This window comes from Pholcus phalangioides, unplaced genomic scaffold, assembly GCF_987345545.1.
Source record: "Pholcus phalangioides strain wild (caught in Gottingen) unplaced genomic scaffold, Ppha-v1.0 ptg000021l_1, whole genome shotgun sequence".
Taxonomy (NCBI): Eukaryota; Metazoa; Arthropoda; class Arachnida; order Araneae; family Pholcidae; genus Pholcus; species Pholcus phalangioides.
The window spans coordinates 6,908,019-6,934,206 of NW_028301614.1; the positions used below are offsets into that span (position 1 = coordinate 6,908,019).

At 32.2% G+C, this 26,188-nt stretch overlaps 1 protein-coding gene across 6 annotated transcripts in view; it reads left to right on the forward strand.

The window, feature by feature from the left end:
- The first annotated feature begins 2,732 nt into the window (after window positions 1-2,732).
- Window positions 2,733-26,188, forward strand: part of LOC149070550 (uncharacterized) — a 48,155-nt gene continuing 24,699 nt past the window's right edge. For 4 of the 6 annotated variants that reach the window (XM_089249074.1, XM_089249076.1, XM_089249075.1 and 1 more), the window contains exons 1-10: window positions 2,733-3,304; window positions 13,479-13,574; window positions 14,012-14,131; window positions 17,457-17,555; window positions 17,678-17,827; window positions 18,108-18,186; window positions 18,359-18,467; window positions 18,583-18,647; window positions 18,761-18,888; window positions 21,337-21,499. In XM_089249074.1, coding sequence (XP_089105200.1) covers window positions 2,813-3,304; window positions 13,479-13,574; window positions 14,012-14,131; window positions 17,457-17,555; window positions 17,678-17,827; window positions 18,108-18,186; window positions 18,359-18,467; window positions 18,583-18,647; window positions 18,761-18,888; window positions 21,337-21,499 — 1,501 coding nt within the window. In that variant the 5' untranslated portion in view covers window positions 2,733-2,812. The remainder of the gene's footprint in view (window positions 3,305-13,478; window positions 13,575-14,011; window positions 14,132-17,456; window positions 17,556-17,677; window positions 17,828-18,107; window positions 18,187-18,358; window positions 18,468-18,582; window positions 18,648-18,760; window positions 18,889-21,336; window positions 21,500-26,188) is intronic. The other 2 variants (XM_089249078.1, XM_089249079.1) reach the window with 1 other exon arrangement.

The window sequence follows — 26,188 nt, forward strand, 5'->3', positions numbered from 1 at the left end:
ATAACATGATGAAAAACTTACTTTTTTTTTTGCTTATTACAATGTTTTATTTTCAAACATTAACTTATTACAATAATTAAAACAAAATGTTGAATAATAATTTGCAATTTTGAATTTTTCAACATAAGAGTCTAGAACATATAAAATATAATTTTATGGTTTATTTATCTAAGCATCTAAGCTTATCTTAACTTGTGTTCAATTTGCTAAGCAGAATAGAGCTGTTTATTCAAAATATGTATGACAGGGCATCAGGGTTAGATTTTTGACCCCAGAAAAACTAACTTCGTATTAAAACTGTCAAAAATTTACTGTCAATGATATCAAATAGTTTTTGTTAACCTGATAGATACGATAAATAACAAAACACTTACTTTTATGTAGATTAAAGGGGTTTATATTCAGAATTATAATTACTGAGGAAAAATATCTATTTTGATATTTTAAATTTTCTGATCCGATTAAAATTTTATTCCATATAAAAATTCTCACGCAGCATCTGTTAATACACTAATTAAACTCATTTTCCCCTAAAAATTTCTTAGCTCAGTGTGTATAAATTAAGAGTTTTAAAGAGTATTTTCAACCAAAGCGCAGAGCTGATGGGACTTGATACCCAAAGCATTTTTTTTTTTTTTTTTTTTTTTGCATGTTTGAATACAACTTCAATTGGTAAACCATTGCAGTATAAATGCTAGTAAATATACCATACCATAGCGCAAAAGTAAGAATAACTAAGTTTAACTAAGGATAAGTTACAGGAGTTTCTTAAGTTTAATGTACAAGCTAGCATTGCCATATTAAATGGCATTTTAGTCCTAAATTTAGTATTTTGATCTATAGATATATTTCAATGTTAAGCACAATAAGAGTATCGTTTTAAGTATCAGTGATTATCTAAATAATTTAATAATAACAGAAATAAATATCACATATATGATGTGCGGGGATGCGAGGATCCGGGTTCGAACCCCACAGTGGTGGTCGGCTGAAGTTGGTTTTCTGTGGTTCCCAACTTCAAGGCGCAAATGCGAGCCGATCTCCCCGTTAAAAAGTCTCGCCACAGAGAGCAACAGTCCTACAACGGTAAATCATTCAACCATAACACTTCACTCATAGTTAGAAAAACTGGGGGCAGATGACAGCACTACACATAACAAGCATTACACAGAAACAAAACTTTACGTCAGGTTGCACTACACGTACACGCACATTCCCGCATATACCGATTCGTTAGGGGTTCGTTGGGGGGTTCCGCGGGGGGGGTGCATGTGTGGTGTAGCAGTAGTAGGTAGGGGCCTCCAAAAAATGGCTCGGGGATCCATGATGTTCTTAAGTCAGCCACCTCGTTGGGCAATTTGCCTGTTGTGGCGTTGTATTTGTATTTGTATTTGTATTTGTATTTGTAATAAACTTTTTTAAACACTTATCTGTTGTAAAAGGAGTGCAGCAGATGGTTTATATCAAACTACATATAAAAACAGTTGAAGAAATTTTGGAAGGTCAAGAGTCATCTTGAATCAGGGGGAATGCCAAATCCTTCCATAGTTTTCCCTTCAGTGTTTATGCTATGCTATATTCAAATTGTATATTTTATAAGAAAAAAATATGATTTTACAATCATATTAAATATTTATTCTTTGTATAACATAGTCACTTTAAACATTGCATGCAATTAATATGTTTATTTCCAATGGGAATTTTTATATTGAAAAGCAATATTTGAGGTTTTTGACAGTTTTTAAACCGCGGTTTAAAAACTGTCAAAAACCTCAAATATTGCTGTCAAAAACTGTCATGTGTCGAAAACCTGCCAACACTGGATATTACTTGATTAGATTTTCGAGATCTAGCGCGTAAATTAATAAGCAGGCATTTATAGGCAGATAAGGGAACCTTAGAAATATCAATTTGTCCGGGGTCCCATGATGCTCTTGAGGCGACCCTCATATAGAACAAGCCCGTGCAGCACCGGGTATTTTATAGCTAGTTTCTTAAAATTTATAAGAGCGAAAGCAATAAAAGAAGGAAAAGAAGTTACCAGAAGCGTCCGTACAACATTGGCGTAGGCAGAGTTTTCTCGGGGGGGGGGGGGAGGTTTTCAATTTCTTTTTCTTCTCCGGGGGGGGGGGGAGGTTTACATTTTTTCCTGCAAAGTAACACTTTAATCTCGGGGGGTAGAACCCCAAACACCCCCCCCCCCCTCCCCTGCGTACGCCAATGCCGTACAATCACTGAAAATTTTATCATTTACTACACCCAGGGCCGCAACTAGATGCTTGGTCAGCCGGGGCAAGTGCGCATTTTGGCGCCCCCTTGTAATGTTGAAGGTAAGGATTGAGAATAAAATTTGCGCCCCTCTCTGGTCCAGTGCCCGAGGTTCGCCTGCTCCCCCCCCCCCAGTTGCTGCCCTGACTACACCTCCTTCCTCTTCCACTCAAAAAAAAAACCTAGGTTTCTAGAATATATATAAAACGTCTGATTCCTCTACTAGGACTCGAACCCGAGTTCAAGAAAGCGGGATAACGTCCGGAAAATATCATTTAACCGGAAAGGATTGATCGTACTGCGGGCTTTGGAAAAAAATAAAAGACAGAATAAGGTTTTCTATCCATGGAATGACATCCATTTAGAAACGAAAAGGAAAAAAGGTTTTTCCTGGTTGACATTAGCTTCTATTTCCGTACACTCACCGCCAGATAGCGCGCAGCGAGTAAAAAGAAAAATAATTGGAGCCACAGAAGCGAGCGAGCGAGTGCTTTTCCGACCGAGAGAAGAGATCGAGTTCGTGTTTGTGCGTCTCCGCTCGAACATGGCGGACCGAGTAGCGGATTACTCTTACCCCGATGACAAGAAAGAGACTGTTGACATCATTAATCTACTCCTGTTGGGATGGATACTCCTAGGACTCGTGGTGTACATCTTGGGAAACGTTATAGCTACTCAAATAAGGAAAAGAAAATCCAAGAAATCCGCCGAAAAGGGTGCATCGCCGTCATCATGCGAAACGCCTTGCCCGACCGAGCCGCATGCGACTTCTTCCGAGTCCCATCATCATCAGTCCAGCAGCAAAATACCATTATTATTATCATCGTGTGTTGGAGGAGACAAGGAAGCCGCTCACGATTTGGTACTTCCACTGAGAGATTCGGCCGTTATACCTGTGTGCACGGGTGACGATAGCGACGTCGTCGAATGGATTAATAGACTCTTCTTATGGATATATAAAAATCGGATTGTGTCGCCGATACTCGAACCTTGGTTGACATCACTCAACGCCAAGACTAGGCTCCTTTCTACGGAGGTGAGCATATAATCTACCTTTCCTCGGTCGTCCTCTTATTAAAGGGAACCTTTCCTGCGAGGCGTCTTCCTCATTGAGAAGATGCTTCACTGATTCCCACGGAGTAATCCGTAGCCGTAGGGTAGAGTGGGTAGGAATGGGACACTTTTTTCACAAAAAGTGTTTTCAAAATTTGTTATAAAATGTTGCAATTTATAAAACGAGAACCTTATCACTTTTTGAAGTGTTACTTTTTTTTATTCCAAATAAGTAATATTTTATTTTTTATGAGAAATCTAAATTTGCAGAAAATTTTTGTCCCATTCTCTCTTCCCTCCCATGTGGGAGGAGTGGGACAATCATCGCAAAGTGAAAATTTAATAAATATTGGAATGCGATAGATTTAAATTAAATAAACAATTTAAAGACCTATTTAAATCACAACCACAATATTGATAAATCTTTGAAAAATTATATTCCTGTAGCCAGATTAACATAAAATAATCTCCTACTATGAAAAATTTGAAAAAAAAATGGATCTGTTGGAAAGCTAAATTATTACAGATTCATTAAAAAGAATAAAGACAGCATCTGAAACAAAAGTGAAATGCCTCTAAATACAAGAAAAAACATTAAATAGTCACAGTATCAAGTACTTTCAAACTAACAAGCTAGTTTTAAATTGAGGAAAACCCATTCTAGTTTGTTTATTTACAAAAAAGTCAAACAAAACCACATAATGTTTGTGCTTGAATGTATTCAGACTTGATCTCTTTTAACTATTATCCATCCAATTTGCATTCAAAAAGTGGTAAATTAAAAAAAAGTTACTCCATAAAATTTAATGTATTCACTTATTTTTGAATAGTGAAAAATTCTTTTATTTAATTCATTTTGCAGAAAATTTTATTTTCATAAAATTCATTTTATCCAAAGTTTGTTAACAACAAATGTGTTAAGCATTAAAAACTTTATACATTGAAAAAAAGAAATTAAAGTAATTTATTAATGTGTAAAAGCCACTGTCCCATACCTCCCTCCTCTCCCCTATGCACAAAAGTAGCAATAATAGAGGTAAGAACATATTCATGTAAATAAAATGTATCATCATTTTACATTCTACTTGTAGAAAGGAAAATTAAATGTTTTTAAATCTTTAGTCCTGCCAGTCCCTTACTTACTTGCATTGGAGATACAATGTCTGTGATGTCAACATTTGTTATAGCTGGCAAATGATGAACAATAAGAAATTGTCTCACCTTTCCTCCTAAGGAAATTCACTTGGTTTTTTGGACACATACATATCACTTTGTTTCTCCCTGCAAATTTGACCAGGAAATAATCAAAGTGAAAAAAAACTGAAAACCCAAAAACATTAAAAACCAAAAAAATTGAAAACTGTATATTTTACCCTTGTGTGATTAGTTATAGCCTATATTCTAACTTTTAACAAAAATCCACTCCAATTAATCAGATTTCTGTGTAGATGTATTGTTTCATATAAAAATATGCTAACAGCACCCATTTACATCCATATTTATAAAAGAAGAAAATCAATAAGTTTTTTTATGGGGAGAGGGGTGTACCATAACGGGTTAAGACATCCTCTTAATTTTTTTCACAAGTCATACTCAGGAAGTACCATACTTTGCTGACAAAGTATTGAGTTGAAATTTATCTTGTGGAGTTTCTTCCCCCAGCTGTCAAAAATAATTTTTTACAATTATATATAAAAATAAAAACCGCAACTGGTAAACTTTTCAATGAGGCAGCTAAAAAAAAAAGGCCATGAAAATATGTAAATCAAATTATATACATTTAAAAACTTGGTAATCCGAAATAAAAGAAATTTTTATGAAGGAAAACTAAGAACTATGAGAAAAATATAGTACTTAGGTTGCCCATAAAAAATATATTTTTCTTTTTTATTTTTAGGAAAATATCAATACTCTGTGAACTCAAAATACAAAAATTAAATAATATATTTGTATTTTAGAAATAACTTAAAAATACTGAAAAGTAATATGTACATGTGTGGAAATTCTTTTTCAGTTGGAGTAATGATGATAAATAACATTTCATCTGTCATTTTAAACATAGGTCGACCATTACATGATGGAGGTTAAAAGAATATTTAGTATATATATTAATTTTGGGCCTGGTCAATAGGATATCAATAAAGAAGAATTTTCAAAATAGGGAGATCATGTTCTCGAATATCATTCCTAAAATATAATAAAATTTACCTAATTCTAAAAATTAACACAACAATTGGGAAAAAAACGCCTCACTTATCTCGTTTTCTATCATTTCTATAATAATTTGTCCAATGAAATTAATCAGAGTTCAGCTCTACCAGCCTTTAAGAAAATATTAAAAAAAAATGCCTCTTTAATTTCACTGACATAGAACAACTCCATTAGAATATCCACCTCATCACCCAATTCATTTGAATTTTTTTTCACTTTGTCCGAAATTCACAGGCCCAGCTTGTCAAGTTGATTCTAATCACTTTCATAACAAATTTGTTTTTAATTTCTCTCCAAGTTTTTTTTTTATTTATTTAAAATTACTATAGCCTTTTTTTTATTCGTGTAAAAATTTATATTAATGTAATCCATTGATATTGTTCTTACCGCAACTGCCGCCAACTATATACATATAGTATATTTTGTGTTCTCCCCTCCTCTTTCATTTATTATGTATAATCATTACTATTATTTGTTATAATTGTGCTGAATTTTCTGCACTATAATGGTGTGATTGCCAGCATGACCCAAATTGGAGAGATTCTTGGCAATTTTTTCCCTCTGTTTCTTGTATAATATTGTTTTCTTAAAGAGTAAAATATAATGATTGGTTGAAAAAATAAATAAAAATAAAAAATAATAAATTATTAGGCTCTTTCCCCTCTTTGTTTTGAAGTTTAAAATATGCCCTGATATGATGAGAGCTTTCATCAATATCAATAAGGAATTTATAATGAAAGAATATTCTTGAATGAATTTTATTAGTCTTCTTCTTTTATGTTTCTAAGTTTAAATATAGTATATGTAATAATAAACTTTTAAATACAAATACAATTTCACAACAGGCAAATGCCCAACGAGGTGGCTGATAAAAAGATGCCCATAAAAATATGGATGTCATATACCGTATATACTCGTGTATAAGCCGACTCGTATATAAGCCGACCCCCCTACTTCAGGACCACAGAAACCGCAATAAATTGAAAACCCTTGTATAAGCCAACCCCAAAAAATCTGTTCGTTTCAGAGAAAAAAAATTCTTATATTTCCATGCAAAATGAATAGCTTACGGAAATTTGCAACAGAAAACGATTCAAACTTTTTAAACCGCTTCTTCTGAGTCTCCAAGCTCATCGTAATCCATCAGATCATCATAGAGGGTGCGGCATCGCCCCTATGATGGGTACGCTGTCATGGCCATTGTCACTTTCAAAGAGGATATCATCTTCAGTCCCGTCCATCGCATTGCTGATGCAACACTTTTTGAAGGATCGGATGATAATTTCGGTGGAGACTAGAATTCCACGCCTCATGTACCCAATGTCAGGTTTCTTCAAGGCACCACCTTTTGTGGTTTCTTTATCATCAGAACTCATCCATTCGATCCACAAATTCCTCAAACAGTCTTTGAAAGGCTTGTTGATGCTTACATAAGGCTTTACAATCGATGTTAGCCCACCTGGTATCAAAGTTAATGATGTTTTCGATTTCTTTGCCTCGTCTTTGACGTTTTTGGGGGTTTGAACATATCCGACACCAATAATGCCTGTTTCTCGAACACTGCTACAAAAATAACTACTGATTGTGCGGGGTCGATATTTTCTCATCAAAAACTGACCCAAGTATAAGCCAACCCCCCCCCCCCCCACTTAAGGAACGAATTTTTCCACAAAAAAACTCGGCTTATACACGAGTATATACGTTATTTCAAAAATACAGCAACCCAATTAAAAATGCAATTAACAAAAATTATAATCAATATATACACATGATAAAGTACTATACAATGCCCATAAAGAATACTTATGGTTGTCTTATTCTAAGTATGGATAGCTTCTCGATTTACCCCAACATGTTTATCGTATTTTTTTTTAAACGTGTCAATTGTGTTACAATTTACCACCTCCTGGGGTAAGCTATTCCATTTATTAACAACCCTATTAGAGAAAAATTCCCTGCGACACCATAACCTTGCATTGTCCCTCATCAATCGATACTGGTGTCCCCTTGTAAAAGCAGTTGATTGGCGATATACTAAAAGTTCATGGTCTATCCTATCCATCCCATTGAAAATTTTAAACACTTCGATCATATCTCCTCAACACCTGCGTTCATCCAATGTAAAAATATTCAAAAAAATGGAGTCTCTCTCTTCATAACTCAAGCCCCGTGTGCCAATAAGGACACGCGTAGCTCTTCTCTGCACCCCTTCAACCAAGTCTATGTCCCTCTGTAGGTATGGTCTCCAAAACCTTACAGCATACTCCAGTCCAGGATGAACTAAGCCTCGAAAAAGCGGAAGAATGACTTTAGGAGAATGCGAAGAGACCTTTTTGAAAATGAGAATAAATTGACATGTAAATTCTTACTATAGAATAGATATTCCTTTTATTCACCTTTGAGCACAATACCAGTGTTGTTATAAATGAGAAAATATTCTTTATTTCCCATACTTTATATTTTATCTCGATTTCATATATTTTTTGTGTAATTTAATACTAATATTTTAATACAATAACAATAGTGTGACACATGATAATAGCATGACATAATGACACATAATAATAATAATAACCTGTGTATTATTATATCATCATCTCATATTGTTATTTAGTTCTGTTTTTAAATTAAGTAATACAGTATAAACCAATAATAGGTCATGAAAGAACATTTAACCAATTGTATTTAAAACCTTATATATTCACTTCTCTTTTTCTCTTTCTACTTAAAAATTTTGTATATTCACTTCTCTTTTAACTTTTAATTTGAACACCAATCTATCATTGTTATCACGTCAAATTTCAAGGACTTTCAAAATTGTATTATAAATTTTTGAGAAAACTTTGAAATTGTTCTATATCCCAACATGGACACCCTAAATGAATTTTTAATCTGCATTCCTATTTCTATTTATGAAACTGCTAGCCAGTCCTAAAGATGATTTTATCAAAAGATAAATAGCATTTTTCTTTTTTTATAACTTTTTTAATGTGTGTTTATGAAAACAAAACATTAGTATAATTTGAGTAGTCTCTTCTTTTTCATTTTCTTTATTTTAATGTAATTTATTCAATTTCATTCTATTTTTCATAGAAAATATAATGAATTTTTTATTTGGATGTTGTCTAAAGAAATCACCAACTTAGTTCAATGATAATGATAATCTTATTTTCATGAAATTAACATTTAAGTAGAGAAATTGAGAAATTTGCATCTCTCTCAATCTAATTATTTAAATCTTATTTATATGAGATATATAAACTTGAGAAGGTGCTTCATTGCGTTTTCAATATTATCATGCTTCTCAGAATGTTTGTCTTTGCCAAATGCATAAACTTCAGCAAAACTCTGGAGTATATTTTTTAAAATACAAAAATTGGATATACAGTGAAACCTCTCATATCTATAAGAACCAAAACAACTTTTCTACATGTCCTACATAATTTTTCTGTTCATGTCCAAAGGTATGTGTGGGCTGAATGGGTGTATATGAGATCAATTGCCAAATAAGTAGTGCAAATAATTGGTGAGAGATAATTTTATTATATTTATATACAATTTTTCAAACAAAGCAAGCAAGTTTCTACAAAAACTCCTTATTTTAGCTCTTTTCAGGTCACTTAAGATGTTTACTCAATACTAAATTTTTCTTATCCTAAGTAGCCCCAAAGCAGAATATACCAGAAAACTGAAACTGTAAAGTACGTGGTTAACAATCAGTGCTGCTACAGAACAATCTGAAAGAATTTTAAGAAAAGCGTAGAAAACACTGTTATGGGAATTTTTACCGCAGAACATTTCCAGTCAGCTAGGGTCTCCTTGCAGAACAATGCAGAACATTCTGCTTTGGGGGTTAAGTGGTATCAGAAATAAAGCCTCCTCTATTTTAGATAAGAGAAGTATGGCTGTAGTAAGATTTCTTAAAACATTTATTAAAGAAAAGTGGCTTCTTCTTTTGCTTGTCTAGTTCTTTTTTCTTTTCTTTTTTTGAAGAAAGAATGAACTTTGAATTTTTTTTTTCCAATCCTTCAAGGAAAGTGGTTCTTATTTTTTGTCACTAATTGATGTCCTTTGAAATTAATTTTCCTGTTATTAAAGATGAGAATTTTCCTAACTTAAATTTAATTTTAAAAATTTAGGCCTACTAGTAAAAAATGAGGTTGTTGTGTATATGTGTGTGTGTGTGGGGGTTTTTTTTTTTGTCTTTTTTGGTTTTGTTTTTTCTAAAAAGTAGAACTGAAGTAAGTAAAGTCTGATTTGGAATATTCACACACACACAGATTTTTTTAGCTAGATTTCTTTTTTAAAAAATGTTTTTTCCCCCATTTCTTACAGATCTATTAACATACACACACACACATATGCAAAATATAAATATACAAAGTAATTACAACACAGCATATATACGAATATGCATGTCCAACATGTATGGTCCTCTTCTGTTGTGCCTAAGGGATTAGTGGGATCCATCCAAGGCAAACTATATAGAATATCTATATTGGTTGCAAACACACATATAAAGCAGAGTGAATATCATGGCCTTAAACATGATGTTCATAAAATGAAAAAAAAAAATTAATGATAAATACAGTCGGACCTGCTTATAACAAAGTTGGAAAAAAACAGTGAAACTGTTTGCTAATGTAAACTTCATTATATCTGCACTGGCTTAAAAATTTGTGCATTTGAGAGAGCAAGATGAAACATAATTTAAATGCATGATACACATTTTTCAATAATCTGATCATTTTTTAAAATATGTTTAAATTAAACTAAGCAAAAGAGGTCAAAATTCAAATTAAACTCTTACATAATTAAACACATAAATGAAAATATAGTGACACCCAGTTGACAAGTTTGTCTAAAAGTTTTGTAGCCTCATTTGAAAATTTTTTAAAATCTGTTCTATGAAACACAAGTACAAACCATCATGACCAAAATCTATCCTCTGTAAAATCAGGAAAAAAAAATATCACTTTTGTATAGTGGGTCAAAAGTTTTTTGACAAAGAAGTGAACTATTAATAAATAGTCAAATATGGTCGTATCATATGTATTATAAAAGTACAATAAGTCAACTCTTCATTGGTTTGGATTGTAAACCAAACCAATGAATGAATGTGATTGTAAAACCACTTGGAATGTCTTTGGCATGGACTCAATGTGCTTGCCCCATAGTCAGTAGATATTTCCCCCCCCCCCATTCCTTTTTCACACAGTTGGAAAAAACCATTGAATTCAGATGATTCCTGGCTCTGACTCATCTGTTGAACTCAATCCATAAATGTGTGGTGGTATTGAAGTTATGTCTCTGACTTCATCACCCATAAAACTCTCATTTTGTAGCCTTTTAAGCTTTTGAGTAATAACTAAGAAATTTTGAGGAATATTTACAGTTATTCTCTCATTGGAATATCAGTAATAGTGGCTTGTTTTATGTTGTTAAGGATGACATGTAGTTTTTGAAATAAATTTTTGTAGTGGAACCTGTCCATTTTTTCTTTTTTGTTACAGAAGGTTAAAGAGGGCCGACACCTTTAGATGAAAAGCATTAGGCCTATTAAACGTGTTTCTAAAAATTATGAACTGTCTTGAAAAACGAAAATTACTTCAGCTTGATTTCACCCCTTACTCAAAGTTTTAATGAAAAAAATCCACTAATTTTTTTTCTTTGTGTTTTAGAGTTTTCATTATGTGTTCTGCATAATCCTACTATAAATTCAAATTAGATAAGAATTAATCACTTCTATCTTTGATTAAACTATATTTGCCAAAACACTTTCATTCGGTTCAAAAACAAAAATTAGGCAATAAAAGCTCACTACCCCTGAACAAACAAATTTCAGCTGCAGTTGTTGATAAATATCTTCTTTCTGCTTTACATATGTCGAGGTCAGGGCAGTGTGTGCAAATGAGTTGGTGCTACAAACATTATTGCATTTGTCAAAAGTCTTTTGAGCGCTACTGCATTTATTGTTTTTTTTTTTTTTCTTCATGATGTGATTATGGACTAACGTTTTGTGTGAAAATCATTTTTTCGTAATAAACATGCAAAGTATAATGCTTTTTCTTTCACTGAAAGCCTGGTTACCTTGAATGTTTTTCAACCCATTTAAAAAGAGCTCTTTCTATGAATCTCTCCCTGTAGATTTTCAATTCACTATCCAAAAACTTTTTTCTCAAATTCCTTTTTGCTCTTCAAAATCGTGAATAGCAAACTTTGAGGAATCCAGAATCACTTTCATACCTCACTTTTTCCCCATTTTTGGCTTTCAAACAACTGTATAGCTTCAATAATTTTTTAAACAATAGGCATTGTTTCTGTGTTTGAAATTCACAGAAATTAACCCTTACATGATAACTCCACCACAACCAATGTTCTTACCTTGCTAAAGACTGGTAAATGTTGGTATGTATCTAAAGATGTTTTGGAGATGTTAAATTCTTGGGAATATAACCTGAGTCTTTTCCTAATAAGGTTTTCTGCAAAAAAATAAATAAATAAATATAAAAATAGGATTTATATAACGGAGAAAAAAAAAAGTGAAGTAAAAGAATATTTCACATTACTCAAAATGTTCTACTAGAATATCTTTGAAATAGAGAAGCATTATTATTTTTACCTACACATTGTAGAAAGGTAAATTTACTAATAAGTATATTTAGATAAGATTACAAAGAAATTCATCTAAATTTGTCTTTGAGAACCAGGTCAAAATTTATTACAGGTGTACTTTGCTGATATCTGTTCATTATAAGCAATAAAAATAGCATAGATAAGCAATACGAAATTCACAGGATATGGGAAAACTTCATCTTATGTAGAATTTTGTAATATCCATGTTCATCATAAGTGCACCCGACTGTATAATAATATCTAAAGAAAAGCATAAAATAATGATAAATAACATTAAGAATGGTATGCCTAAGTTTTCAACTTCAACTGTTTTTGAAGTCTCTCAAAACCAGGAAACAAAAAAGGTTTAGAAAAATCATCTGTTAAGAAGGAAAAAAAAAATTATCTTGTATTTTTTCAAACAATATCTACAGAGTTCACAAGAATTTTAGAAGCTAACATCGACCAATGAAAATGCTTTTTGTCGAATGGTGATCATGGGTTTTGAGTTCCTTTGCAGCATTTCTTCCATACTGTTAACTTCATCCCCCTTTAAGATGCCAATTCCCCTATTTGTTCTATGAACTTCATTTGAAAAAGAATTTTGAGACAGAGTGAAGCAAACAGCCAGTCTTGAAAATCTTTTGAAGTCTCTTAACACTTTCCATGGAACGGGTTAAGTGATTCAGTGAAGGGTTAGTAATTTCTACCATCCTTACGGTACCTTTAAAATGTCATATCTTTGTTAATGAAGTGGGCTTTCTTTCTATTTCACTAGGTGCAAACTAAAGGGGGAAAGTGTTCCATTGAGAAATAAGCTTTATGACATAGCTGAGCTTGTTGGTGCTAAAATGAGAGGCTTTTAAGGAGGCGAGATATCCTCAATGCTGCTTAAAGGGTTAATTTTCTATATTATACACTTCAGTGAAATATGTCTAACAAATCGAGAATCAGATATCAAAGCAAAGATTTTAAAATCTGGAAATTAACACAGAAAATTATTTGACTACACTCTTTTCCATGTAAAGAAAAAAAAAGTAAATTTATTCTCTACTATGTAGATTGCAGCTAACAGCTGAGTCAATTACTGGCATCTATCATACAACTTGAAATTAATAGATCTTTATCAGAAAATTTTTTGGAATGTGCATTTTCCATTATAAGTATTTTGTGCTACCTTTTCATAGTGTACATTAAAATGTGTTAGGGGGTTCATGACTTTTCCTTTCTGATTGCCTTCATAATTGGTTCTTTTTCATTGTAATCAGGGAAAGGATTCAAATTTCTTTACCTATGAATTGTGAACATATTTTCTTTTCATATCTTTTTAGCATGGCATTCTTGTGGACTTCCAAAATGTGCTGCAAAGCAATCAGCCTCCTGTGTTCAGTGAAGTTTTGGAGAGCAAAGGACTGCATAACAAAGTGGTGAGTATGCCAATAATGGTCTAAATTTATTATTGAACTATTCAATTTAATAAGAAAACTTATGGAAATTTTCTGCCTTTTTACAGCCCATGATCATTAAAATAAACAATTTTCTTTCTTTTTTTCTTCCTTTCTTTTTTATCTTTGCCATAAAATCTACTAAGTGAAATAAATGAAATAATAAATAAGTTTTAACTTACCAGAATTATATTTTAATATAGGAAAAAATATTATTTTTTTACTGTAATGGGAAAACACATAGGTGAGCAGAAATGTAAAAGTAGCTAGTAAAAACAAGTTAATTTAGATAAAATTAAATTTTGTTTTATCAGAAATCTGTAAAAAAAATCTCATTCATTTTTTACGTAGATATGACAGAAAGAAATGTATTCTACTTTTACTAAGATATTTAATATATATTTTCACCTTTCTTTCAGCACGGTGTGTGTGAAACTGAAATCCAAAACTTGAGTTTCGACATTCTCGTCACCCATGTGAAAGAGAGAGATAAGAATGTCTACAAGTTCATCCTTAACCTCGAGAGATTAGCTGGTCAGGTAAGTGAAATAAAATATTCATAAATTTTGTTTTGATCAATATGCATGTTCACAAGGGTACAGAATATCATGCATTATTTTCACCTCCCCATAACACTTTGACAAATCATTACCATTAAGTTTCAATGTGTAGTAATAAATATATTTGCTCAGTAATAAATGTATGCATGAAGTGCTGAGTGGAAAATAAAGATTGGCTCTCAACAAGAAATTTGAATGCAGCTAATGCTTCAATATGTCTTACACTCTGAGCTAGTAGTTCTCAGATGGTGTTTGGCAGCATTTTAGGGTGCCATGAGATTGGCAAGGGAGGTAGATTATTCAAGGAATTTTGAAAATACAGTTGACACACGATTTTGTAAAACTCTGATTCATGAACTACACATTTTTACGTCTGGTTCTAAACATCTTTCCCATTCACAAACTTTCAATTTTACAAACAAATTTTTCCTTGTCCCCACAGTTTCGTTAAAACAAGCACATCCACTGTAAACATGTATTAAGAGTAGTAGTTTCGATGATTCAAAATCCCTCCCTCTACATTGTGGTATTTTATGGTGCCACTGAAGTGCTTCAAGACTGGTAGGGGTTGCTGTGAGATATTTGAAAATATAAATTTATAATTCTCAGTAATCTTTTGTGGAATATTCTCATTGAGGAGAGGATATTCAAATTCTCTGGAAGGGCTAAAATAATAAATAACTTCATACCTTAAGGATTTGACTTGCAAATGAATTTCTAAAAAAAGGCTAATGAAGTGCTACCCATTTAGAAATAAGTTTTAAAAAACGATTAGTATTAAATTGATTACATTAGATAAAGAAAGCTATATTTTATTTGATTTTTCTACAAGCTAAATTATATAACTGCACAAAAAACTTGAGTCAAGCACCTCCATTCTCTGAGGCCACAAGAACTTTTCTCAATGGGTACTCTGATTATAATTATTCTCAATAGTATGAATAGAGATGTAAAATTCTGGATAATAATCTGGAGAATTTGGAATTCTCATTGAGAAGAATGTTCGAGAATATTCTCTCTGGAAGGGCTACAGAGGAATGAATATTTTCATCGTAAGATTTTAACTTTTAAATTAATATCTAAAAAGTATGTTTGGGAATAAATTAAAAAAAAAAACAATTAATAGTTACATAACTATCAATTTAGGTTGCTAGTATGCTGTTTTGACCTGAAATTGTTTTTCTTACCAAGTCATTTCTGTCATTTTGCTTTGGCTCAAGTCAATCTTAGCTATAGTACCTGGCATTGTCAACTTTGACAAACTTTTAAAGTAGCCTATCATTCAAGTTTGGTCCCGTTTTGTATATATGCAAAATTTGACAAAGATTGGCCTAAAACTCCATATTTGTTTAGAGAACATACGCACAGACAGGCAGACAGACACACAGAAAATCAATTATATATATAGATTGAAATAGTACTATGAAGAAATTTTTATTTTTAAATTTTTTAAAAATAAAAAAAAATTATAGTGATTTTTTAATATATTTATTGTGCTATGGTTATGTTGTCAGAGGAGGGTACCCTGTCCTACTTTTTCCAAGTTTTTGAGTGGCAGTCCTGAAAATGTGGGAAATTTATTTTCTAAAAAGAGCTCCAGTATCTCCTTATCATATGTTTTTTTCTTCTTCTTCTCCACTTCATCTTAAATCAACTTCTTCTCTGAGAGACAAATTGCATAGTGATTCATAAAGTTCAAAGAAATATAACAACTATAGAGGTATAAAGCACAAACAATTGTTATTTAGTAAAAACTCAGATCTCAATTGGAGGTTAAGGCCCCCAAAGCAGAATATGCTGAAATATGTGATGTACGTTGCAGAACAATCACTGCTACTGCTGAACAATTTGGAAGAATTTTAATGGAAAATGTAGAAAACACACACACACACTATTACTGGAATTTTTACTGCAGAACATTTTCAGTCAGCAGAGGGCTTGTTGCAGAACGATGAAGAACATTCTGCTTTGGGGGTTAAAGCTAAAATTTGTCTCCTAGTGCATATGGTGTATTAACTATTTCCAGAAACACCATATTACTTTTAAAGAAAAGTTATCAGGAGCGAATTTTATCACTTACCTAGAATGATGCATCAGATTATTTTTAAATATTTGGCTGTTAAGAATGATTACCTTAATTCTCAAGAACTATGTATTGCTTTGTTTTCAAAATATTTGGTCAAACAATAGCCATTGGCATTGCCAATTCCATTAATTATATATAACTATAATGTTTATTGAATAATATTTCTTAGAAATGCCAGACCCTCTCCCATTAAAATTGTATGATTTCATTCCTGCATATAATCATGATGCTTGTAGACCTGGACCCCAAAAACAGAATATGCTGAAAACTACATAAACTGCAATGTACGGCACAGAACAATCAGTGCTGTTGCAGAACATCCTGGAAGAGCTTTAAGAAAAGTGTAGAAAACATTATTATGGGAATTTTTACCTCTTAACATTTCCAGTCAGCTGAGGGGCTGTTGCAGAACAATGCAAAACATTTTGCTTCTAGGGATCAGGGCTTGACAAATTGGGGAAACGCTAGCCAAATTGTTTAAACATGATTTTGCTCTCAAGAAAAACAATCCTGTTATTTTCACGTCATGAAATCAGCAAATTTTGTGTCATTCGCATGGATACCACTTCAGCAATCAGAGACAGAAATTTTTGGCTACAAAATCAATTTTCCAGTCTCCTAGGCACCTGGGATTGACAAATCCTAGTTTTTAGTATTAGTAAATATCCAAGTTTGTAAATAGAGGGTTGAATTCGAAAATATTAATGTTGTAGTCTACAATTTTAAATTATTGTGTTATGTATTTGGGGTACCGGGGCCTGACAAATTCCCAGGTACCAGGCCTCCTCAGCAACTAGAAAATTAGAATTGGCATGCACCTTATTGAATTTCTTATGTGTGATTACTAAATTAAAGTTTTAGAATAGGGTCTTTGTGTCGATCGCATGAAAAGGGTCTCTAAAAAAATTATTTCAGTCTTTTCCTTTAAAAAAATGCTTGGGTATAGTATATGCTTAGTATAATTTGGCTACCGCCTAAATATATATATATATATATATATATATATATATATATATATATTTTTTTTTTTTTTTTAATTTTCCCAGCCATGTTGATAACAACCTTTTCCAAGGATGGAAATTGAAGAGATATTTTAATCAATCCCTTAAAAGATTTTCCTTGTTAGATCAAGGGCTGTTTTAGACTGCTTATTATTTAACAGAAATTCTTTTCAGCGAACTATAGTTTTAGTTTCATTCTTATTTCTTTATAATACAGCTAAGCATGGAATGTGTACCTGAGGAGCTGCTTTTCCACCTGTTTTTCACTGAAGGTGCCCAAGTTCAGCTGAATGTTGAGCCAAGTCCTTCCACCAAAGTATGAATATTTTAATTTTAAAAAAATTTTCTTTTTTTCTTCTTAATACTATGCTTAAACTAATTTCTGGTGTTTGGTATAAAAAAATATTTGGATTATTTATAATAATTTTCCCCCACCAGATACCAGATGAAGAATATGAAATGCTTCATGGCCTTGTATGTGATATCGCTTCCAAAGCATTTTCTTCTTCATCTGCAGACCTAAACTTCTCATCATTCCCTGAATGTCCTAGGTATCGGCGAATCGAGTTGTCCATCAGCAATGCGTTGGTAAGTGTAAATATTGGGAACAAAACCTATTGGGTTAAATTCAGCACCATTGCTATGAAGAATCGAAACGCATTTGTGAGATTATGGCATGTAATTAAAACGTATTTGTTATTTAAAAAAAAAAATTAAAAACCTGTATAATGAAATAATTGTAAAATTCAGCACAGGCAAGATACAGTACACATAGAATTATGAAATAAGCTATTTGTGATAAAACAATGTATCATCTACCATTCTGCCATTTGAACTACCTACAGATAATTTGTATGATCATTTCTAGGCTGAATCACTTGAAAAAGAGAAGGAAGAGAAATTACTTGTGAAAATTGTTAAAGCCAATAATCTCGGTGGTCAGAAAGGTAAAGGGTAATTTTCCATTCAATAAATCTCCAGTGTCAAAACATGTCTATTTATTGCATTTTGAAAAAAATGTCACACACACAAATGAATGCAAATTCCATTGCTATATTTTGCAATATATTGCTATATATTGCAATATCCATTGCTATTCTATTTTTCTATCATAAACAGGATGTTCAAAGCCTTATTGTATCGTTGAAATGGATGAACCACCACAGAAATTCGAAACACAACCAGCAGAAGCAGAAAGTAATCCGCTATGGGATGAATCACATATTTTGTACGTGTTCATAAACATTGTGAATAATGTTGATATAGCATTATGAATTTAGTAGTGATTATTTAATTTTGAAAATAAGCCTTTTTTTCATATCCATGGTTTTTTTTATGTACAGCATTGTCAAGGATGTCTCAGCAGAATTGCTCTTTGAAGTCTACGATGAAGATAGGAAGCCAAACGGTAAGCAGTGTTCTGTGAGCTTGTTCTTTTAAAACGAGCAAAAAAATTAGCTTACTATTGTTTTTTTATGTTATTTACAAATTACCTCATTCATAATTTTATTTTCATGTCAGAAAATTTTCTTGGGTTGGGGATCGTGAGCATTGAAGAACTAATGAGAAATCCTAGTCAGCGACAAGTTATACCTCTTCAGTCAAGGCCAATGGAAAAAGATGATGTTACTGGTTCATTGACTGCAGAGGTATGTAATTGAATAACATTATATTTGCTTTTTGAGTAATTTATATGTAAACTTAATACATTGTAGAGCAGTGTTTCTCAGCTGCCAGGCCTTGGCATTGATCTAACCAGGCTGCAATTTTTTTACTCTTGGAACTCTCTACATTCTGTTTTTCCCATTTATATTTTCAAATTTCATATTCCATAAAAGTTTTAGTCACAGTATGGTCATGCATTCTTTTCTGAAATGACATTAACCAGGCTGCAGCCTTCAAAATATTGGGAACTACTCTGGTAGAGTATGCTTATAATTATACTGGACATAGTAAAACATGTTTTACATTTTAATTTTTATGTCCTGTAAATCTGCCTTACAAAAATCATGTTAAAAAGATTGCTTTTAGCAAACTGATCAGTATGTGAATATTTGATATTATAAAATTTATGGGCTTGTGTGTGATTCAAACATCGTCTGATAGTAGTCCAAAGTTCATGGGCTAATTCTGAAAATAGTCAGTTAATGCAAAAGATTTCTGAAAACACTAAGGATGTGCTCATGACTTTTAGAATAACTTATGTAAAGGTGGATCAACATTAAAAATATCCATCACTCCTTGATGCATTGCGCATCCTCAATTTAGTCTTGATATGATACCTAGACTTTTTTTTCCTGTAACCCTTTCAGACCCAAGCAACCATTTTTGAAATTTTCAAAATGTCTTGCATTTCTGATACTCAAAACTGCACTTAAGACATAAATGTCAGCAAATCCTTATTTTTTTCAATTTGTTTATTTTTTATTTTTTTGTAAAGAAATGATTCACTTCTTCGTTCAAATTTTTGTATCCAAGATGGTGCAGGGTATACTTATCTTTGCATGCAATTTTTCTTTATAATTTTATTGCTGAATTTAATGTAATATAAATCACACTTTTCCTAGAAGCACTTTCTTCTGTAAGCTGTCTTGAAAATCCCGAAACCTGAAAGTTCAACTTTAGGTGCTGCCCTCTGATGAAAATTCCCAAAGTTCATATTCACCATATTTCTAACTCAAAACTTACACAATCCTTTAAGTTAGGGCTCTTAAAATTCTGCAGTGAGAAAAAGCAACCTATGCATTTGTGGTACCAGTGTCTGAAAGGGGTAATGTCAAAAAATGAGGCATAATTGATAAAATGTACAGTTAATCCCACTTCCAACATTTTTCAAAACATCATCATGACGAAATGTTGTAAGGAGGAAATTCTTCTAGGAATTTCCAATGAGAATTATCATAAATTGGGAAAATGAAAATAAGTCTTACTAATCAGAAAAACTTTCCAAGAGAGAGCATTATAAGTGTGATCTGCTGTAGTTCTCGGAAATTGATATTACACTTCAGAATATTTCCTAAAAATATGGGTCCAATTTGTTGTGAGTGGAAATGAAAAAAAAAAATTCCCTGGGGTGTATTTTAACGAAGTTGTCACCAAGTTATTCAGTTTTGTTCTGGCCTCCTGTTTTTCTAATTAATTTTTTAGCACACAAAATATCAAGAAGGATAAATTTCATGCCCAATTTCTTTACTTATTCTTAATGATGGTTCATAAACAAAAAATGACAATAGAACCATCTAATGGCATGATGGGATGTATCTATGCCCATTCTTATTCTTGGAAGATGGTATTTTATGTATTAATTGGAAAAAAAAAGTTCATAACATTTGCTAATAGCTATGAAGATTTATTAGCAGAAAGAATTATGACTTGTTTTATGAGAACATCATTCTACTCAAAATTCAGCTTGATTGTACAGTAGACTCTGAACACAATCAGACCTAATGTAATGGAAGGGCAGGTCTTTACATATACAATCAAAAATACCTTTTTTTTAATAATAAAACCTGTTCTTATTCATATTTTCTACTCTCTTAGTACAGGTCAGTATTTTATAAATGTTTGTTATGTACTTTACATTTAAAAAATTTATTGTCTAAAAATGGAAAATATTTTACACATTTGAATGTGTCCAACTTAATCGCATAAACATAAATCTTCTTAAAAGCCTCTTATTTTAGCATTGGCAGGCCCAGATATTTTGTATAGGCAATTTCTCAATAGACAAGTCTTTCTTGTTTCCCTTACTTTGTACTTGCTGAAAATCAGAAGAAAGCCTACTTTATTCAAACAGATATGGCACTTTACAAAGGGGTTTAGTTATTTTTACCATGACATTGAAAGGGTTAAAAGAAACAAAATATTAGCATAAAATGTAGACTTAATTCTTGAAAAATTACTTCAACTGATTTCATTGATAAATAATTACACAAACTGGCTACACTTGCGACAATTTTATTATGGAGAATTATAATTATTTTTTTAACCAGGCTCGATAATAGTATGAAAACTAGTTAGTCATAAGCTTGATAGTAGAGAGTCTTCTCTGTATTTATAAATAGTGGTAACACTTTTTTTTCTTTTTCTAATCGCAGTTTCTGTTCCTTGGTTGGGACTTGCCTTCACCAGACTCATGCATGTTGGGCCAGTCTCAGATGATCATGGAGGAAGGTTCCGGAAAAATCATAGAAACAAACAGCAGGGTGACAGCACGTGGTACAATAATCACTACCACTACGATAAAACAGATGAAAGAAGGCATGTTTGACATTTTTGAGTATGAATGCTTAGACAGTGATGATGATGTTGTTGATGATGATAGTGATTATATAGATGGTGATTTTTAAATTATCCTAGTAGTTATAATCAACAAATGATAAATCACATTTTATCGCATTTGGGAAGCTGGGTCATGAAATTTTTTTTTATAATAAGGGAATTTTCAAGGATGTATCAGAATAATGATATATCCTGATTGTGAAAAGAACTGGGAACAATGTTGTTAAATAATGCAAAAATAATTCTTTAACATTTCTCTGAAAATTTTTTCAGGAGGTGACAAAAAGTGCATTGAAATCACATGCAATTTATTGACTAGTGGGTTTTTTTTACCATTTTATATTGTGTTTTTATTCTTCAAATTATTATATAGCTCAATTTTCTAGTTTTGAAACAACTTTTGGAATGTTGTTGTTTTTTTACATATACGTGTCATTTGTATGTTTAAGGTATGTAGGGATTCAAAACCTGTTTGTAATTATAGATTATTGAGCAAATGTTTTGATATTTACTTTTTTTTCGATGGCTAAAACATGTGCTGCTTCATGTTTGTCAGCGCTTAAAGTGTGAGAAGAAAATTATGTTGCACTGTTTGTTTGCTGCACCGTTCGCTGTTGTACTCTGACCACTTTTTTCTGAGTCAAATGTGTTAGAGCAAAACAAAAAAAAAGGAAATGATGAAATATATTCCCTGTTCTTTGCTATTTGTTTTGTGCTATCTGTTGTGTGAATGTTTTTGCTTCGTGCACCACGTTTTTCAAAGTAATTTTAAACTTCCCTTACATTTTAAAGAGCTGATGAAGTCAGTGAGGAAAGAGATTCAATTCCAGTGCTAAGAAAATGTTTTTATTTACATCACTTCCCTTCCTGAGCAATTTCATGAGATCCTATATTGCATCCTTAACCATCATTAGGCGATATTTGCCTTTTTTGGGAAACACTGACTTGATCATTTTAACTAGGGAAAGTGAGTTAATGTGACTATCTGTGTGGCTATCAAACAATATATTCTTTCAGAAATTCTCATTAGCATGTATGGATTTTGTAGATTTTGGAGATTATAGTTATTTCTCCTTCGTGACAAAAAAAATGGTCTGAATAATTATTTCTGATGCGGTCGAGAATGAACAAGTCTCTCAATGACCATATCAAGAAAATATTTTAACAGCCGCTCTTTTTTAAAACATGTTCAACCATTCTACATGATCTTTAGAATCAGCACTTACGCAAGATTTCAAACAATAAGAATGGATATGCCCGTGTATTTAACGTGCGAAACATTTATTTTAATTTCACTGAATTATGTTTTTTTCAAAAAATTAGAATAGATCTTAATGCAGTTACAATTCTAGGGCCAAAGGCGAGCCAACCAGTGAGAATATAAATCTTTTTCTTCCCTTACAGTTTTTTCAGGATAGAAATTCATATATCTGAATTTTTTTTTTAAATAATGATATATCATAACTGTGCCAAGTCTCCGTTATTTCTACTTTATCTCCCGGACTCCCAAAAAACTCTTTTATTTCAAAAATTTTGACTGTGGTTGTAAAAAATCCCTACTTTTGGGAGGAGGAACTCCCAAAGAATTTATTTAGAAAAAAAGGTTTGCTTTTGTTTTTTATCATCAAAATGACATCACAAGTACAATTTAAACTTTAAACTGTCGCCACTGCATCAAATCACAAAGATATATTTAATTTTTGTGAGGGGAAGCTATAATTTACCAAACAGCCAGTGTCAATTTGGCCTTTCAAAATCTGAAATTGGCACGAGGACTTGTATCTCATTTGACCATACGTCCCATTAAGTTTGTATTTTTGTGATTTTTTTTGGTAGTGTGATTTGATTTGGAAATAGTAGTGGATAGGTAAGTTTTTTAACCTACTGTTTGGTGATGATTGGTGGCGTGGTGCTAATCGGTGATGCACGATGTTATGTTTCTGCAAGGAGGAAAAGTCTCTAAAATTTCTTCTTTATTTATAAAAAATCCTTACATTGTTTTTCAAAAATTCCCTTTTTTTACTTTTATGGAATTTGGATACACGCGAAAACCTCCCAAATTCTCATTCTCCAAAGTTGGCAGCTATGATACATTTTAAAATAAAATATTCAATAGAGTACAGCTGAACAGAGGGTTTTTGTATAATTTGCCTCACCTTGCCTTGAATACAAATTCAGCTGTTTTAATCAATTTTACACTGTAGATTCAATTCCAATCTGTGAATGTCATAATGAATCTCATAAATGACTAAGTGATTGATGATTTGAATGTCATCATGTGCAATAAATATACTATTTAAGCGAAACAATTTTTTTTCATTTATGGACAAGAAAAATAAGTATGTTTTGTAAGAAAAATCAAAGGAAATGAAAAAAACTTGAAAATGTGTAAGAAAGAAAATCTGGGGTTGTGTGATGTAGCACACAGTATTGCTAACAGATCGATTTTAGAATTTTCAGGATATTTCTACCGATATGAACAGTCGGTATGTCTCCCCTCCAATATAAACCTGATATTATGGTAATATATATATCATATATTTAAAAAAATTCCTTGCCACACAATGATCTGAATAGGATTTATGAACACTAAAGTTTAAAATATTGAGCATAAATTCTGAAACTCGTCGTAAGAATAGAAAAGAACTGAATTTACCAGAAGGATTCAGTAATTAAGAACTTCTTAGACTGGAAGTTAACAGTATCCATCTAAATTTCTTAAATAGATCTCAAATATGCCTGATGTTTATTTACAGAACTGTTTGTTGGAACTGGAAAAGCTGTATGCATGTATTGATTGTTTCTTGTTGTACTCAGGTTAATGTGGTTGTTTTTTTTTTTCCTATTTTGAATTATGTTCAGGCTATGATGCTTCCTTCTGCATGAGCTATGCTTTTATGTGCTACTAATCTTGTTTTCCTTTGCTTTGTCATGTTGCAATAATCAACTGAAATTTAATTATGAATGTACATAAATAAATTTACATAATTAAGTTAAAAAAATGAATAAAACCAGAAATTTAACAAGGAAAAGAGTATCTTTTAAGCATGTATAACAGTAATTTTTTTAAATAACAGTTACATACAGAGGTGCACAGGAAGGGGAGGATGAGGGGCATACCCCCGAAATTCATCAAAAATTAAATATATTTTTAAAACACAGAGGCCCACACAGGGAGTATAGGATAAGGATCCCCCACAACAATTAAAATCGAAAAATATTTTAAAATATTGAAAGAAAATAAACCTTTACATGCTATCTTAATCAATTTCTGTTAATTTTAAATGCATTCTGAAGGTAAGTAACTTAAAATTTCTTGGTAAGAAATTATTTATGCCTATTCCCCTCAAACCCAGTGCACCCCTCAAAATGTTGATTCTGTGTTAGCCCAGCCCCCCTGCTTACACGAAGACACCTGGTTTGAACAAAGTCCTGGATGCACTGTCTGCATCACATTTTATATGTGTTAGGACAAGTTTTTTGTGATGCAGCACCATCTGTGAGTGAAATTTTGAATATTTTATTATTTTTTTAAAATTTTGATCCCTTGATAAGTATTTTGGTGCAAATATGGACGAGGTGCATGTGTGGTTTAGTAGTAGTAGTATTTTGGTGCAGCCCACACCTTTCTATGTCAAAAAACTGATTGATTTTTTTTAAATTAATTTTTTAAAATGTGTCCAGGACGTTTAGTCCACCTCATATTTTTCACTGATTTGTACTTTTTTACTGAAGCACATCTTACACACCTTCCCCCCAACAACCTCAGACTTCTCTGGGTTTGATTGAGAATTGCCACTGTTTTTCAGTGTTCATCTCACATGTGTGGTCATAGTGATGGACTTGCACAAGGCTCCGGGTTCAAACCCCTCACAGATCACATTTTGCAAACCACAAGAAAATAACTTTTAAACATAAATTGAACATTAATATGTCCTGCCCCGCCAAATAATCAAAATTTTTTGCAATTTTAGTTTTGTAAAGAATAAATTTTGAAGAAGCCAAAGTAGGACCATTTGGAATTAATTTTTAAAATGCTAGAAAAAACCTTAAATTTGTTATTTGCCCTGTTTTAGTCAAAATAGAAATATCATGATACATTGCTAAAATTGAACTTCAAATAATATGCAATATTATAAACCTCTTATGTATAGAGACAGTGTCATAAGTAGGACTTTTTCAGAGCGTGGGGGGGGGGGGGACTCGCTCACATTATTGCCCTATCACTCTAGTTTCGGCCCTATCTAGAGAGATGCCTTTCAAGATAACTTATCCTGATATGAAGAGAAAGATGTCCGCTCCATTTGTTAATAAAATATACATGGAAAACTGGCTATATGTATAGAGAAACTAATTTTTTGAAAAGAAAAACTTATCTCTGCCTCAATAGGAACATGAACTGGAATGCCCTCTCGTGAGTTTACATTACACTCTCCCAGAACAAATTTTCTATCTGCATTTATAGCTTAGTGATAGAGATTTATCGGTCAGACCAGACACAACCCAGGCTCTGTCCCTCCCGGGATATAAGCCTTTTACCCATGTGGGTTGGATAGAGATTTATCCTGCACACGAGAGGGTGTGGGTTTGATTCCTTGTGGATGTAGTGGCACATTTTTCTTTCCAAAAAATTGGCATGTCTATACATTATATCCAGCTTTCCGAATA